General features: G+C 36.6%; 1 protein-coding gene across 1 annotated transcript; it reads left to right on the top strand.

Moving 5' to 3' along the window:
* Positions 1-13: 13 nt before the first annotated feature.
* SLU7 (SLU7 homolog, splicing factor) lies at positions 14-16,283 on the top strand. Its single transcript, XM_019965348.2, has 16 exons — positions 14-132; positions 2,753-2,936; positions 3,721-3,874; positions 4,200-4,280; positions 4,576-4,740; positions 6,530-6,598; positions 10,006-10,053; positions 10,246-10,377; positions 10,660-10,757; positions 10,910-10,977; positions 11,113-11,252; positions 11,969-12,130; positions 13,465-13,569; positions 13,722-13,793; positions 13,908-14,024; positions 14,679-16,283. The coding sequence occupies exons 2-16, from the start codon at positions 2,767-2,769 to the stop codon at positions 14,856-14,858; spliced, it is 1,761 nt and encodes a 586-aa protein (XP_019820907.2). The 5' UTR covers positions 14-132; positions 2,753-2,766; the 3' UTR covers positions 14,859-16,283.
* The last annotated feature ends 187 nt before the right edge of the window (positions 16,284-16,470 follow it).

Genomic DNA, 16,470 nt, shown 5'->3' with positions numbered 1-16,470 from the left:
CAAGTGCGCCTGTGTGGGTCGCCCGGAAAGTGCCGCAGTGGCTGCCGGGAGAGGGCGGAAGTCAGGAAGTAAACATTGGCGATCGTCTTCATTCCTGTCGAACTGTACTAGGGTCAGCAGCGTTGGGACCGGGTAAGGCAATCTTGTAAGAACTTGGAACGAGGAGGAGGGTGAAGGTGGAAAACTCGAGGAAGAGGGCCAGAGGCTCCTACTTCTTGGGAATATCCTCACGGGATTGATGAACGCAAGGTTGAGAAGGGAACGGGGACCGAGAACCAAGGAAGCAGCTGTCCTAGGCCTCAGAAGTGGTACTTGTGTCCAGTCAGACCAGGATTGTGTCTTCAGTGGTTATTAAACTAAGAATTTTAAGGTGCTATTGGAGCTGAACTGTGCTTGTAATTCTTAAGCACTTGAAATGTTGGCCAATCTGAATACATGTAAAATCCGTATCGGATTTTAAAGAACTGGTTTATTTTTTCCTATGTTGAAATGAAAATGTGTTGGTAATTAGGAAAAATATTGCAAAAAAGTAATTTTATCTGTTTCTTTTTGCTTTTTTAATATGTTTACGGAATATTTAAAATGACATATAGGGCTGGTGGTACATTTCTCTTGGACAGCATTTCATTTAAGGGTTTTCAGTTTGGGTAGTGGGACATGATATGACCAAATCTGTGTTTGAAAAAATAACACTGCAGTGTGGAGAACTGATTGGCAGGAATCAGAAGAGACTAGTAGGGAAAAGTAATACACTCAGGTTATTGATAGAAGTAGATGAATTCGAGTGATATTCAGAAAGTGAAAATAACAGTACTTCGTGATGAAATAGGTATGGGAATTAGCTGGAACACTTCTGAAAAGGAATGGATAGTGGTATCTTTCATCAGGAGAGGGAACAGTGGAAGAAGATCAGATTTCATAGAGAAGATTATGAATTTGTATTAAGACTAATTGAGTTCAGTTTTCTTTGAGACATCTAAGTGGAGGTACTTTGAAGTAAGCAATTGGACTATATTTATCTGAAGCTCAGAAAAAAGATCTGAAGTAGAGAAATAAATTGGAGAGCCAACAGTTGTATATCGTGGCTATTGAAACCTTGGAAATAGATGAACTTGTCTTCTGGTGGAGTTTATAGAGTGATGAAGAATTGAGCCTTGTGGAATCCAAAATTCAGTAACTGGGCAGAAATGGAAGAACTTATGAAGGATACAGGAGGAGCAGTGAAAGGGGTACAAAAAAGCCCAGGGAAATACGGTGTCACATCAGCCAAAGTATAAGAATATATCAAAAGGGGGAGGAACCGAACTGAAAAATGTCCAGAGGACTTAGCACATTGCTAACGTAGAGGTATCTTTGGAGCAGCGAGGGGAATGATTGAGAAGGGCAGCAGATAATGTGGAAATAGAGATAATGAATGTAGGTGATCTTAAATCGTCCAGTTTTTAAGAGGAACAGAGATAGGACCCTGTGTACTCAATAAGGATTCAGATCAGATCAGTCGCTCAGTCGTGTCCAACTCTTTGCGACCCCATGAATCGCAGCACGCCAGGCCTCCCTGTCTATCACTAACTCCCGGGGTTCACTCAGACTCACGTCCATCGAGTCAGTGATGCCATCCAGCCATCTCATCCTCTGTCGTCCCCTTCTCCTCTTGCCCCCAATCCCTCCCAGCATCAGAGTCTTTTCCAATGAGTTAACTCTTTGCATGAGGTGGCCAAAGTACTGGAGTTTCAGCTTTAGCATCATTCCTTCCAAAGAAATCCCAGGGCTGATCTCCTTCAGAATGAACTGGTTGGATCTCCTTGCAGTCCAAGGGACTCTCAAGAGTCTTCTCCAACACCACAGTTCAAAAGCATCAATTCTTCGGCGCTCAGCTTTCTTCACAGTCCAACTCTCACATCCATACATGACCACAGGAAAAACCATAGCCTTGACTAGGATGGACCTTTGTTGGCAAAGTAATGTCTCTGCTTTTGAATATGCTATCTAGGTTGGTCATAACTTTCCTTCCAAGGAGTAAGCGTCTTTTAATTTCATGGCTGCAGTCACCATCTGTAGTGATTTTGAAGCCCAGAAAAATAAAGTCTGACACTGTTTCCACTGTTTCCCCATCTATTTCCCATGAAGTGATGGGGCCAGATGCCATGATCTTCGTTTTCTGAATGTTGAGCTTTAAGCCAACTTTTTCACTCTCCTCTTTCACTTTCATCAAGAGGCTTTTTAGTTCCTCTTCACTTTCTGCCGTAAGGGTGGTGTCATCTGCATATCTGAGGTTATTGATATTTCTCCCGGCAATCTTGATTCCAGCTTGTGTTTCTTCCAGTCCAGCGTTCCTCATGATGTACTCTGCATAGAAGTTGAATAAGCAGGGTGACAATATACAGCCTTGACGTACTCCTTTTCCTATTTGGAACCAGTCTGTTTAGTGTGGTAGAAAAGTTTGAGACACATATGTAGAGAGGAAATAAGGAATATATACATGAAAGGATGAATCTCATGAAATTTTAAATGCATGTGCATGTCTCTCTCCACTTAACCAATTAGAGTTGAAAGCACAACTGCAACAGTATAGAAATACATCAGTGGAGGAGAAGGAGACCTTTCCCTTACAGATGCTATGAAAGAAAAAGAACATATGAAACATTCTATATAACCCACAGTATGTGTTATTAGGGTGTACTTTTGATAGTTTCTCTGGTGAATTCAGGAAGGCCTAGTTTATTCTAATAGATACTTCTTCCTTTTCATGCAGGAGGCCAGATAACCATGTCAGCTGCAGCTGTGGATGCAGCTAATGCAGCCCCCTTGTCGGGGTCCAAAGAAATGAGTTTGGAGGAACCAAAGAAGATGACTAGAGAGGACTGGAGAAAGAAGAAGGAGCTAGAAGAACAGCGAAAATTGGGTAATGCCCCTGCAGAAGTTGATGAAGAAGGAAAGTAAGTACTTAAATTTTTTGCAAGATCTATTCATTCAGAATTCAAATTCATGTCTACTTAGTTTACCTATTTCTCATCCTTTGCTTTGACAGTAAACCATCTTTACCATTTCCATCATTTTTGTTTTCATTTATTGTATCAAACTCATATGTATAAAGTTTAATAAATAATAATGAAGGACTTATAATGATAACTATGGCCCTTTTTAGTTCTTCCCACTCCCTGTCCTACTGTATACAAGTGACTACAGCTGACCTTGAACAACACAGATTTGTTGTTTTCTCAGTAAGTACATGCAGTGCCACACGATCTGCCACTGGTTGAATCTTCAGATTCCAAACCCATAGGTACAGAGGCCCAGCTGTGCAACTTGAGCTTCCACAGGTTTTGGTATCTGAGGCAGGTCCTGGAACCAGTCCCTCTCAGAGACCAAGCGAGGACTGAATTGTCAATCTATTTTGAGTTTTTCTGGTTGATACCTCTGAATCTAAATAACATACCTATACTACTACTATTATAATCAACTCGACATTATTAACTTCTTGTTCTGATAAAAGATTAATCTCACTAACATATATCCCTATGTTCCTTCATCTCTTCTGCATCTTTAGTTACATGACTATTTTTAGTTTCTCTAAAATGTTTTCAGTCTAATATATTTTATTTTTAACTCTTTTTATTAATAGTGATAACAAGTATATTCTCTCTCCCCCTCCCACTGCAATATCTCTATCCTTACATTCTACAACTTTTTTTTTTAAAATGTTTTGTTTTTTTTTTACAGAGACATCAATCCTCATATTCCTCAGTATATTTCTTCAGTGCCATGGTATATTGATCCATCAAAAAGGCCTACTTTAAAGCACCAGAGACCACAGCCAGAGAAACAAAAGCAGTACAGCTCATCGGGAGAATGGTATAAGAGGGGTGTAAAAGAGGTAGGTACGCAACATGTATATATGTGTGTAGAAATGGAAATTTTTAAGAACTTAATATAAGAACCTCTAATGTAATATTATATAAAGTATAAACAGATTACATGACCTTTTATCTGGTATTAAAATTCATAATACATACTACTTTATTTTCTATATTTTATAAATTTGATATTGCTAAAATCTTTAAGCTTTCTCATTTATAACTGGTTTTCCTCTTAACAAATAAGTCATTTCATTAGGCAGTACAGTAATGAGAGCCAAAGTTATTTTTAACTTATTTAGATAAATAAAAATTTTCATTGGTTTTCTTTATATCCACTTACAGAATTCCATAACTACTAAATACCGAAAAGGAGCATGTGAAAACTGTGGAGCCATGACACACAAAAAGAAAGACTGTTTCGAGGTAAGCTCACATTTGAGAATTTTGGAAACTGCTGTCAGAGGGTCTCTTTCTTTATTTGTGTCAGAGAACTTAATTCTGTTTTTTAAATTACCTATATTTAGGTACAAGTTAAATGAAAACATTAATTTGAATGAAATTAGTTCAGCACCGTCAAAATTTTTTGCAGGACTAACTGATAATTGAATAAACCATAAAGTCCCATGGTATGTTCACACTGCTCTGTAAAGGTTATATGAAATTTTCCTCATGGCTTCAGATACTTAGGGGAAAATTTTAATCTTACTCTGTTTTCCAGAGACCTAGGCGAGTTGGAGCAAAATTTACAGGGACTAATATAGCTCCAGATGAACATGTCCAGCCTCAGCTGATGTTTGACTACGATGGGAAGAGGGATCGGTGGAATGGCTACAATCCAGAAGAACACATGAAAATTGTAGAAGAGTATGCCAAAGTTGACCTGGTAAGCACAGTTCACTGCTTTCCTGCTCTCCTTAAAGAATGTATATTTTGGTATATCTGTAGTTTAGCAACTCTGTGTTTTGTCTTTATGCAGTATAAAAATGATTGCATTTTTATTGTAGTAGTAAGCCTAATTGAATAGTGAAATAAACAGTATATACTAACCCTGTTTGGCAGCAGTTTCTTTTTACTTCATTCTCATAGTGTCCATTACTCCCTGATTTAGTTTGCAGGAAATACTGGAAGCATGAAAATAGATTCATGTTCAAAACTTTTGGCTTCCTGAGGTTATAAACTCTTGGCTCCCAGACTGTATCTTGCCTATGGGCCTGTTTTATAGTTGTCTCACATAGCATTTGAGGGTGGAGAAAGAAGAATGGGATAACTCCTTTCAGGAAACTGAATTTTATTTTAATGTAATCTCAGTTTTTTCTGTTATGATTTCACCTACTCACTCCCATTTTTTAAAATACCGTAGTCACTTCTGTTTTTTGGTTTTGTGTCCCCCCCCCTTTTTTTTTTAAATAGAGTTAACATTTAAGACCATGGGATTTCACATTTTAATAAAATCTGAATTTTATCTTTTCTCAAACAATGAAATATGTGGTAATCCTGGGCCAGCCGGGGAAGAGTCAGTCATCTGGAGTCAAGTGGCACCTTGTCAGCAAGGCTTGCTCCCTGCAGTTTATCCCTAGTGCTGTCTAGCTTGGTTTATATTAATGCCTGACTCAAACAGGACTTTATAACTCTTGCTTAAATATGGCCAATTGGATCTGACTCATTTTCATTTTGGGTTTTTTTTTTAATTTATTTTTTATTAAATGAAAGATTCTTTAAATTCTACAGTGCTTTAGAATTTTCAAAAGTTTGACACACATGATTTCATATAATCCCATAATAAACCCCCTTTTATTAATCTCCTACCTGCCTATTGCCCCTCCCCTTTTCTTCTACCAATTGGTAACCACTGGTTTGTTCTCTGTTATCTATGAATCTGTTTCTTTCTTGTTTTATTCAGTAGTTTGTTGTATTTTTTAGATTCCGTATAGTACTTGTCTTTCTCTGACCAATTTCACTTAGTATAATGCCCTCCAAGTCCATCCATGTTGCTGCAAATGACAAAATTTCATTCTTTTTATAGCTAAGTACTAGTCCATTGTATACCACATCATCTTTATTCACTCATCTGGTTTTTTAATTAATTTTTATTATGATACCATTGCTTATTAGTTTCTGCTACACAACAAAGTGAAACAGTTGCATATATACGTACACACCTCCTTTTTTAGGCCACTACAGCATTGAATAGTTTGGGGCATTTTTTGTTTGTTTTTTGGCTGCCCTATGTAGCTTGTGGAATCTTAGTTCCCCAACCAGGGATCAAACCTGGGTCCTTAGCAGTGAAAGCACAGAGTCCTAACCATTTGACTACCAGGGAATTTCCCTGAACTCGTGTTCTTCAGGAACCAGAGGTCTAGGGCTACAAGACAGCTTTGTCCAGTGACCTTTTCTGAAAACAGTAAACTTATGCGTTTTATTGATATGAAAACTAAATCTCATTTGATGGGACTTCCTGGTGGTCCATGGCCAGAACTCCATACTCCCAGTGCTGGGTGCTGGGGTTCATTACCTTGTCAGGGAACTAGATCCCACATGCTACAATTACGGGTTTTGCATGCCACAACTAAGACCCAATACAGCCAAATAAATAAATTAAAATAAATATATTTAAAAAATTAAATGTTCATTTGAATATTGAAAGTAAATTTCAAATGTTTCTTTTTCCTTAGGCAAAACGAACGCTGAAAGCCCAAAAACTCCAAGAAGAATTAGCCTCAGGAAAATTAGTGGAACAGGCTGTAAGTAACAAAATGATTGTTAAAAAATTTCAAACTCATAGTAAACAAAAAATGAAGATTGACCCAAAAATTCATTTTATATCTCTCCAGTTAGAAGAAAGTTGAGAGAGAGAGAGAAATGGTATCAAGGGGAAAGAGAAACTGACACATTAAAGGTTCAAGGGACTATAAATTGATGCAGTCATTTTGGAGAGAATATTGCCATAAAACATCTATATACCTTTTCTGGAATTAAATTAGTAGATCCATCCATCCTAAAAATTTCTTAGTATTCAGAAAAATCATTTTGCACAAAAATGTTCACTTCAGCACTTTTTGCAACACTAAGAAATTGAAGATAGTTTAATAAGGAATTAGTAAAGTGAGCTATCCTTCCTGTGCATGAGAGAATGTTGCATAGCTCTTAAAATGGCTTTCATCAAGCTTAGTAACAACACTGGAGAACACATATTTTAATAACACATGTAAAATATCATATTACCTTACAGGGAAGACGACTAGAACACTAGTTCTCATTTAATATAGAGATTAAAACACTAGTTCTCATTTAGTATAGAATTAGTGGATTTTTCTTTTTATTTATTTTAGCATTTCCTACACTTTGAACTTGTAAGGCAAAAAGAATTTGCAAACTAAAAAAAAAAAGATATATTGCAGACAGGTTTTTTCCTATTTTTTCCCCCAGTCAGTCAATTTAATAGTTAAGTTATGCTTATTAGAGTTGTGAAAGTTTCTTTTTAACAAATTTATGGTGTCAGTAAAAAACATTTTCAAGTTACCAAGTTTAAATTTCTAAAAGGGACCTTTAATAAGTGAAGTCGCTCAGTCGTGTCCGACTCTTTGCAACCCCATGGGCTGTAGCCTACCAGGCTCCTCCGTCCATGGCATTTTCCAGGCAAGAGTACTGGAGTGGGTTGCCATTTCCTTCTCTAGAAAGGGACCCTTAGCAAGTATAATTACAAAGCAAACAGAACTAGGTAAGTTAATCACCAAGTGAGTAGTCACAGAGGCAAGTTCAAAGCACAAGTTAACAGAGAGATGATGTTAAAATCTAGCTGTGCCCCTAGCTAGCAAGATGGTCCTGGAAAAATTAATTTGCTTCTCTGAGCCTCAGTTTATCATCTCTAAAGCAGAGATAACAACGCCTACCCACCCCAACATACACACACACAGGAGGCTTAGCATACATGTCACACAGTAAACACTTGGTAATTGGTAGCTAGTGTTGTGATTGTTAATCATTACCAACTCTGGAAGAAAGAAGAGGGCTTTTTTATTGTTTTTCTAATATGTTCTCTGTTGTGTCTTGTAAACATATTATAATTTATTTTCCTAGTCAAACTTAAATGTTTGTAAGGGACTGCTGAGTTTTGCCCATTTGGATGTGAAGATTAACTACATATAGTAGGACTGTGTCTACTGTAGAGATTTAGCAATATAAATATCCTTTGTTGAACTGGCAACTTGCAAGAACTCAAAAAAATGCTTTAAAAAAATTTCCAATTTTGAAAGTAACACATACTCAGAAAAAATATATAGAAAATTATAAAGAAGACAAATATTCCTTATGTTAACCATTAACATTTTAAAATAGGCCTTTTAGTGTCCCAGTCCACTCCCTCACATATATCCATGTATTGTATGATTGTAATGCAACATGTTTTTTAAATGGATTCATCTTTACATTCTCGTTTATCATCTACTTTTTCAATTAAATAATATACAGAACAATGAGGACTTGTTTTCTGTATCATTAAATGCAGACCTTTAACATTTTTTTTTATATAAACTCACATGGTTCAATAATCAAAATAAGACAGATATGCAGTGAAAAGTCTCCCGCTCCTGCCTCAGTCCATCCTGTCTCTAAGCCTCACCCCCCATAATCTTTTTTATTTTTCTTACAGCTCCTTTCAGAGTTTCTTGTGTAAATACAAATACAAATATATAATCTAATTCCCATCTTTCCCTCTTCTTTCCAAACAAAAAAAGGTAGCAAAGTATGAAAAGAAAAGTGAAAATGTTAGTCACTCAGTTGTGGCTCACTCTTTGCGACCCCATGGACTGAAACCCACCAGGCTCCTCTGTCCATGGAATTCTCCAAACAGGAACACTGGAGTGGGTAGCCATTCCTTTCTCTAGGGGATCTGCCCAACCCAGTGATGGAACCTGGGTCTCCTGCATTACAAGCAGATTCTTTACCATCTCACTCACTAGGGAGCCCAAGAAAGAAAGTGAAAGTTAAATCACTCAGTTGTGTCCCGACTCTGCGACACCATGGATGTAGCCTACCATGCTCCTCTGTCCATGGGATTTTCCAGGCAAGAGTACTGGAGTGGGTTGCCATTTCCCTCTCCAGAGGATCTTCCCAACCCAGGGATCCAACTTAGGTCTCCTGCATTGTAGGCAGACTCTTTACCATCTGAGCCACCAGGAAGTTAGGGAGCCCAAAGTATACATATTAATATTTTTCTGCACCTTGGACAAATCACGTTAATGGTTGTTCAGTGTGTATTGAGTGCAATAATTTATATAACCATTCATCTCTTGTTGATTTGTTTTTTTTCAGTTATCTGTACAGTAGTATATAACATTAGAGTCTTACATAATATATACATCTTTATATAATAGACATACTAATTTCCTTACAATAAATTACTAAAAGTGCAATTGTTGATGCACTGAATATGCATATATAAAATCTGATGACTTATCACTTAGCAAGCATTTTAAAAGGCTGTACTAAAATTTTTGCTTCCACCAATATACTGTATATATATTTTTTTTTATACATACATATTTCCACATCCGCCTACTGAGCTATAAGATGTGAAGCCTTTTAAAGGGACATAATGAAATACTGAGCACTTTGTTCCAGGCATTTTGTGGAGTTAGAGAATATCCTGACCAACTACTAATTAAGAAAGGGTGTCTTTGAGGCATGGAGTTCACACCTCCTCAAATCACAGTATGTTGTCACCTGAGTAGATTTCTTCATTGCTGAAATTTTACAAAGGCTGTTTTGCCTCTAAAGATACTTATTACATGATCCTGGTAACTTTGCTTTTGGCCTTAATAGAAAAACAGTGAAATTTAATGAAAATGTTATGTCTGATGATAAAAATGTATGAAATGAATATTTATTAGGTATATTGATCAACTTAATCTTTCTATTACATTTTTGTGATTATAATCCTATCAATGAAAATTTTGGATTTGTAGACAGTCTGATAAAATTATTCACAATGACATACTTGTATTTAAAACTTCTGTGCTCACTACAGGTGAGAAATATGAGAGTTTGTTCAGTTAAATTTATTATTTTAACTATGTTTTTTAAAGTGTTAAATATTCATTTGATTCAGTATAATAAAATCACAAATTCATTTTCTTCTTTTGTGGCATAGAATTCTCCGAAACATCAGTGGGGAGAAGAGGAACCGAATTCTCAGACGGTAAGACATACAGGTCCTATCAGGGTACACATTAAGGTTTAAATTTCTGATGGCTAATGTTAGTAATAACTCATGATAATAATAATAAGCTTAAAGAACACAAGGAGTAAGGGTTGGGTTAAAGGGAAAATAAGAGCTAGATGCTGCTCTTTTTTTCTTGAATTTTTTTCCCCTTCTCTCTTCCTCTTTCAGGAAAAAGATCATAACAGTGAAGATGAGGATGAAGATAAATATGCAGATGATATTGACATGCCTGGACAGAATTTTGACTCTAAGAGACGAATTACTGTCCGGAATCTCAGGATTCGAGAAGATATTGCAAAAGTAAGCCTTGCCAATTTAACATACATATTCAGAAAACATTTGTCTTCCCAACCTAAATTTTGTCTACTCATATGGTATCTGGATAGTATATGGGTAATATACTCAGTCATTCCAAAGTAGATCATTCTGGATTTCTTTCTCTTCAGCTGTACTCCCAGACATGTGCATGCGCACACACACACACACTCACTCACTCACTTAATTGTCTCCTCCTACTGGTCTTCTAAAATCTTTGATGAAAGTAAACATTAACACAGTCTTAAAATATGTTTTTCTTTCTAGTATTTGCGGAATTTAGATCCAAACTCTGCTTACTATGATCCCAAAACTAGAGCGATGAGAGAGAATCCCTATGCGAATGCTGGAAAGAATCCAGATGAGTAAGTAACAAGTTCACTGTAAAGATTTCAGGGTAGGGGAGGGAGTTTTTATTAATAAAATGCAATCTGAATTAAAATGAGTATCTATGGTTGGGTCAGAAAAAAATTTCCTTAATCTCTGAAACAGTTTTTTTTTAATTTATTTTAAACAGAGTCAGCTACGCGGGGGATAACTTCGTTAGATACACAGGTGATACCATATCAATGGCCCAGACACAATGTAAGTGTTTCTTCTATGTCAAGGTATTTTATGTCAGCTCATAAGAAATTTGGGGGCATTTTTTTAAAGCTTGTTTTCAAGAAGCCCGCAAACAGTGTAGCTGACAACTCATTACGACGGTTTTAATTACCCTAGTGTTTGCTTGGGAAGCCTATGACAAAGGGTCTGAAGTGCATCTACAAGCAGATCCTACAAAACTAGAGTTATTGTACAAATCCTTCAAAGTCAAGAAAGAAGACTTCAAAGAACAGCAGAAAGAAAGCATTCTGGAAAAGGTGATTATGATCGATACACAGTCCATGTTAATCCATCGGGATTAGGTGCAGTTGGTATACAGTATCAGTATAACTATATCATTGAGCTTTTACAGCAAAACAAGCCACCTCAAAACCTAATAGTTTGAATAGGCATTTCTTATTTCTCACCGTTTTGTACATCAGCTGCGTCTCCTGTTCTGAGCCCGCCTATCTGAAACCAGATGATCTAGACTGGCCTCCCTTTGGTTTCTAGCAGGTAGTAGGCCTCCTCTGTCCCAAGAAGGCCTCACCTCTACCCCACGTGGGTTCTCATCCTCTGATAGGCTAGCCCAGATTCTTTACGTGACATTCTCAGGATACCAGAGATTAGCAACAAAGTGTGCCCTGGTACACAAGTGTTTTTCAGGTCTTTGCTTGCATCATGTTTGCTAGTATTCCAGGGGCCAGAACAAGTAGCATGGCCAGGCCCAGATCCAAGGGATGAAGCACCAAAATCATGTGGCAAATGGGCATGCATACAGGATAAGGGGAATTTCATATGAGCCTTTTATAATTCACCACACTCAACAGATGAATAGCAATTGAGACATCTTTTATTTGCCTATGAAAGTTTGGTGGCTTTTTTTCCACTGTGTTTTATATTCTAATCTTTGTGATTGGAAATAAACCCCTCAGTAGAGATTTGAATGCAAATCTTTGTAAAATATATTTAATAATGATCAATGTCCTTTTAGTACGGCGGTCAAGAACACTTGGATGCTCCTCCAGCCGAATTGCTTTTGGCTCAGACTGAAGACTATGTGGAGTACTCAAGACATGGGACAGTCATCAAAGGACAGGAGCGCGCTGTCGCCTGCTCCAAGTACGAGGAAGATGTGAAGATCAACAATCATACAGTATGTGTTGAACTAGAATTATATTGTGTCCTTGTTAGCATTTTGTTCTGGATTATATTTTCCATTAGTACGTCATTGTTGTGTTTTGGTTTTTTGTATTTTAACTTTCTTATTTTTAACAACTTTTAAAGGTTATATTCCATTTACAGTTTTTACAAAGTATTGGCTGTATTCCCTGCATTGTACAGTACGCCCTTGTGGCCTGTCTTATACCCAGTAGTGTGTACCTTCCACTCTCCAGTCCCTGTGTTGCCTCGCCCCTCCTCTCCATTTTAACCACTTATTTGATCTGTGAGTCTGCTGCTTTTTTTCTGTATTCACTAGTTTGTTGTATTTGTTTAGATTCCACATGTAAGTGATATCATATAGTATTTGTCTTTGACTTATTTCGCTAAGCATAATGCCCCTTCAAGTCCGTCCATGTTGCTGCAAATGGTAAAATTTTATTCTTTTTTATGGCTGAGTAGTATTCTGTTGTATACCACATCTTCTTTATCATTCATCTGTGTTTTAATTAATTTTTATTGTAATACTGTTGCTTTATTCCCTGTATTTCCTATAAACAGGAATTCAGATACAAAGGCTTGATATAAGTTAAATATTTTGACAGGGACACTTCACAGATGACAAAGTATATGTCATATTGCATATTGTATCACATGATAAAGCTTATTTAATTTGCTGTACTTTTATAGTACCCAAAATACACTTGTCTTTCTAAGTAAGAGTCAAAAACCTAGCTACCTAGTAAGAGCCAGGCCAGTAATCATGTATGAGTGAAATGAGCCAGACAGATTTTACAAACTAGAGAACACGAGCCCTGTCTACAGGGAGCATCCACTGGTCAGCAACAGGCAGTTACTGACAAGTGTGAATGTGCCTAGAATTTCCCAATCCTTCTGAATTTTTCAAGAGAAGTCAAGTAGCCTAGTTTTTTTTAATTTGGGGGGGAGAGTGAGAATAGAATGTAAGACCATTGTAACCACACACTTTTCCCTGTTAGCTAACCCTGGAGTCCCTGTTATTTTCACTGTTTATCACCAGCATGTGAGACTAACCCAACAAGGACCTACTGTATAGCACAGGGCACTATACTCAATATTTTTTAATAACCTATGAGAGAAAAGAATCTGAAAGAGAAAAAATATATATATATGTATATATTCTGTGCTGTACACCTGAAACTAACATGACACGGTAAATCAGCTATACTTCAGTTTTTTTGAAAATAATACGATTAATTAAAGATAGGATTTTTTTACAAAGAAAAACAGTATATGAGAAACCTTAGTTTCAGGCTCCTTTTTAAGTAACCTCTCTCTCTCTCTCTGCAGCATATCTGGGGATCTTACTGGAAAGAAGGCCGATGGGGATACAAATGCTGTCACTCTTTTTTCAAGTATTCCTATTGTACTGGAGAAGCTGGGAAGGAGATTGCTGTAAGTAATTGTGCTCTAGTTCGTAAAAACAGCCAAAGCTCTTAGGTCAAAAATCTGTATGAAACAGAGATTTTTATGTTTCAAATTTTAACTTTTTCTTAGATGATTGGTAGCTATGATACTCAAGTTAGATTACACATATTTTTCCACAGAATTCAGAGGAATGTATTATAAATGATGCAACTGGAGAAGAATCTGTGAAAAAACCTCAAACCCTCATGGAGGTATGTCCATGATCAGTTGTCCTGAATTTTTAAGTCTTAAAGGGAAGACTTTAAAACTTGCACTAGAACTTTGGTTTTGCATTAATAACACTGTATATAAATGCTCCATTTCAGATCCATCAGGAAAAACTGAAAGAGGAGAAAAAGAAGAAGAAGAAGAAGAAAAGGAAGCATCGAAAGAGCAGTTCAGAGAGTGATGATGAAGAAAAGAAACACGAAAAATTGAAAAAGGTACTTTGTGAAGCCTAAATAAATAGTAAAAGTGACCACAGTCTTCTTTATTTGTAGGAATCTTAGAAAATTATCTTGTCTTATTCCCAAGCTCATTTTTAAAATGAGCAAACAAACTCGAAGACTGGGTGATTTGCTTGGGTCACCTGTCAGGTCTAGAATACAAATGGAGGTTTTGTGTGTCTCCGTATTGCCTGCCTTTTGAACTTTTATTGAATATCACTAATGCACAGAAGAAAAATGGTTGGTATAGCTGTTACTAGAGTTATTGATATGTTCCCCAGAGAGAATTGCCATCTAACACTATAATTGTAAGCTTCAGCAAGTCTTGGGGAAAGTCAGAATTGTATTCTCCAACCAAAGTGTCAGTTGCTGGCTTCTGTCAGTAAAATGAATCTCATTCAGTTTTTGTTGTTAAATAAAATTTCTTCAACATTGAAAATATCATAGGATGTTTTGTGCTCTATGAAAATTTTTGAGCCAGATAATGATTAGTTGTAGCTTGACAGCGATAGAGCTGACTCCCAAGCAGAGGCAATCTAGGTTTTTGATGTAACAATTCATAGTCAGTGGGGTCTTTTGGTACTCTGCCACTTCTGAACCAAAGGGATCTGACTCAGAGCCATGGTACTCATGTATTTCTTCTCACTATAGGCACTGAATGCAGAGGAGGCCCGTCTTCTTCATGTCAAGGAGATCATGCAGATAGATGAGAGGAAGCGACCTTACAACAGCATATATGAAACTCGGGAACCCACTGAAGAGGAAATGGAGGCCTACAGAATGAAACGTCAGAGGCCAGATGACCCCATGGCCTCCTTCCTCGGACAGTAGTAACTCGTCACTGACGGTGACTCAAGACAGACTCTGCTGATACATTCTTTTAGATTCTTGCTGTTGATTATCGATGGAAAAATCCGTATCTGTTCTCGTTAAAGTCAGGAAGCAAGGAATCTACCTGACTTTAATAAAGTATCCAGAAGTCTCATAGTAAATTCATTCCTTTACGCAGTGGAGAACAAAGAAGAAAAAAGTGGTACATTAAGTGCAGATTAAGATTTTATTTCCAATTTTATATTAGTGATGTGGGAAAAGATCTTAGTTCTCCACCTATCATGAATATCTTCTCAACATTTATTTATTAAGTTTCAAACTTTATTTCCTCAATTTTTATGGCCCTTTAGTGTTAGGACTCATTGTGAAGGCAATTAATTACTCTTTCTTGAAACAAGGGCTTCGTTTTTTTTTTTAATTAATAGTAACTATAACTGTAGTTATTTAATAATCATTTCTTTTTACCTTCTCGGGTTTTTCTGATCTGAAACTGATAATCTATCTTGAGCTTTGGGTTACTGGAAGGAAATCTGTGGAACGTGTGAATAACTTTATCCCTGATGTCAGTCTATGTAGTAACAATTCTGTTTCCCACTTGGTTATGAAATTTTGACTTTTAAAACATTCCCTTGTATCTTATACTCAGAACTAAATGTGTTAGCCTTTGAATGGGGAAAAAAGTTTTTCACCCTGAGTCAGTGTTGACTGGTAAGTCCTAGGTCTTTTACCAGTCTGGACAGGAGTATTCAGACTGAAATCCTCTCCTTTGTCACAGAGAATATGGTTTGTGATACTAATTGCTATTTTAATTGTGATTGCCTTTATATAACAGTCATGAATGTTAGATTTTTAATAGATTGTACAGTATCTGTTGTACCTAATCTTTATAGCCAGCAGGTGTCTCTCGGTAAAATTTGCAAAAAGTGAAACCTGAAGTTGAACGTTTCTTCAGAATATTACAAGCATAGCCAGCCTGTAGGGCTATTCGTATCTGAGAATGATATGATCTTTAAGCTTCTTCTAATAACATTGGGAAGACAGTACTGACAGAGTGGGATGGGTGAAAACAGCCTGTTTAAAACCCCTGACACAAGTACATTGACTTTTAACAGTTCACTGGCTTTTCTGAACTACCAAAACCCACTAGAATATTGCATTAAGTTAACATCTCAGAAATACTGCTGATGGGAAAGTAACTGAATCAGATTGTCAAGTACTGTGGATATACATTGTATCTAGATTCAGACCAGTATGAAACAGTGATGCAAACAGATCTAATTCTTACCTACTTTAAGAATGTCAAAAATTTTTGTTTTCATATTCCTACCTTAACATAGGCTGGTTCAACATAAAATCTGATATTAGTGTCTATTTTGTATTTTATTTATCTTTTGTTAATAAAGATATATAATTGGAAATATTTAACTGAGTGATTTGTAGCATTATTTCAAATATTTGGCAGAAAAGTAGTTTATAGAACTGGCAGGAAGGCTGAGTTAGCTTCTGCACATTTGAATTAGAAAATTTCAGGACACTTTAACTCAAAAAAATGTGTCACCTAACATTTTGGGGCTTCTGTTTTGTGAAACCTAATTTAAGCTGATTTTAGGAA

Source organism: Bos indicus, chromosome 7, assembly GCF_029378745.1.
Source record: "Bos indicus isolate NIAB-ARS_2022 breed Sahiwal x Tharparkar chromosome 7, NIAB-ARS_B.indTharparkar_mat_pri_1.0, whole genome shotgun sequence".
In the NCBI taxonomy this organism is placed as follows: domain Eukaryota; kingdom Metazoa; phylum Chordata; class Mammalia; order Artiodactyla; family Bovidae; genus Bos; species Bos indicus.
This window is presented reverse-complemented; position numbering and strand designations above follow the sequence as displayed.

Bases quoted from the DNA above. Each gene is read 5' to 3' on its own strand.
- SLU7 (XM_019965348.2), top strand. From the start codon at position 2,767: ATGTCAGCTGCAGCTGTGGATGCAGCTAATGCAGCCCCCTTGTCGGGG. The intron at 3,875-4,199 runs GTAGGTACGCAA...ATCCACTTACAG, and splicing joins ATAAGAGGGGTGTAAAAGAG to AATTCCATAACTACTAAATA. The intron at 10,054-10,245 runs GTAAGACATACA...TTCCTCTTTCAG, and splicing joins AGGAACCGAATTCTCAGACG to GAAAAAGATCATAACAGTGA.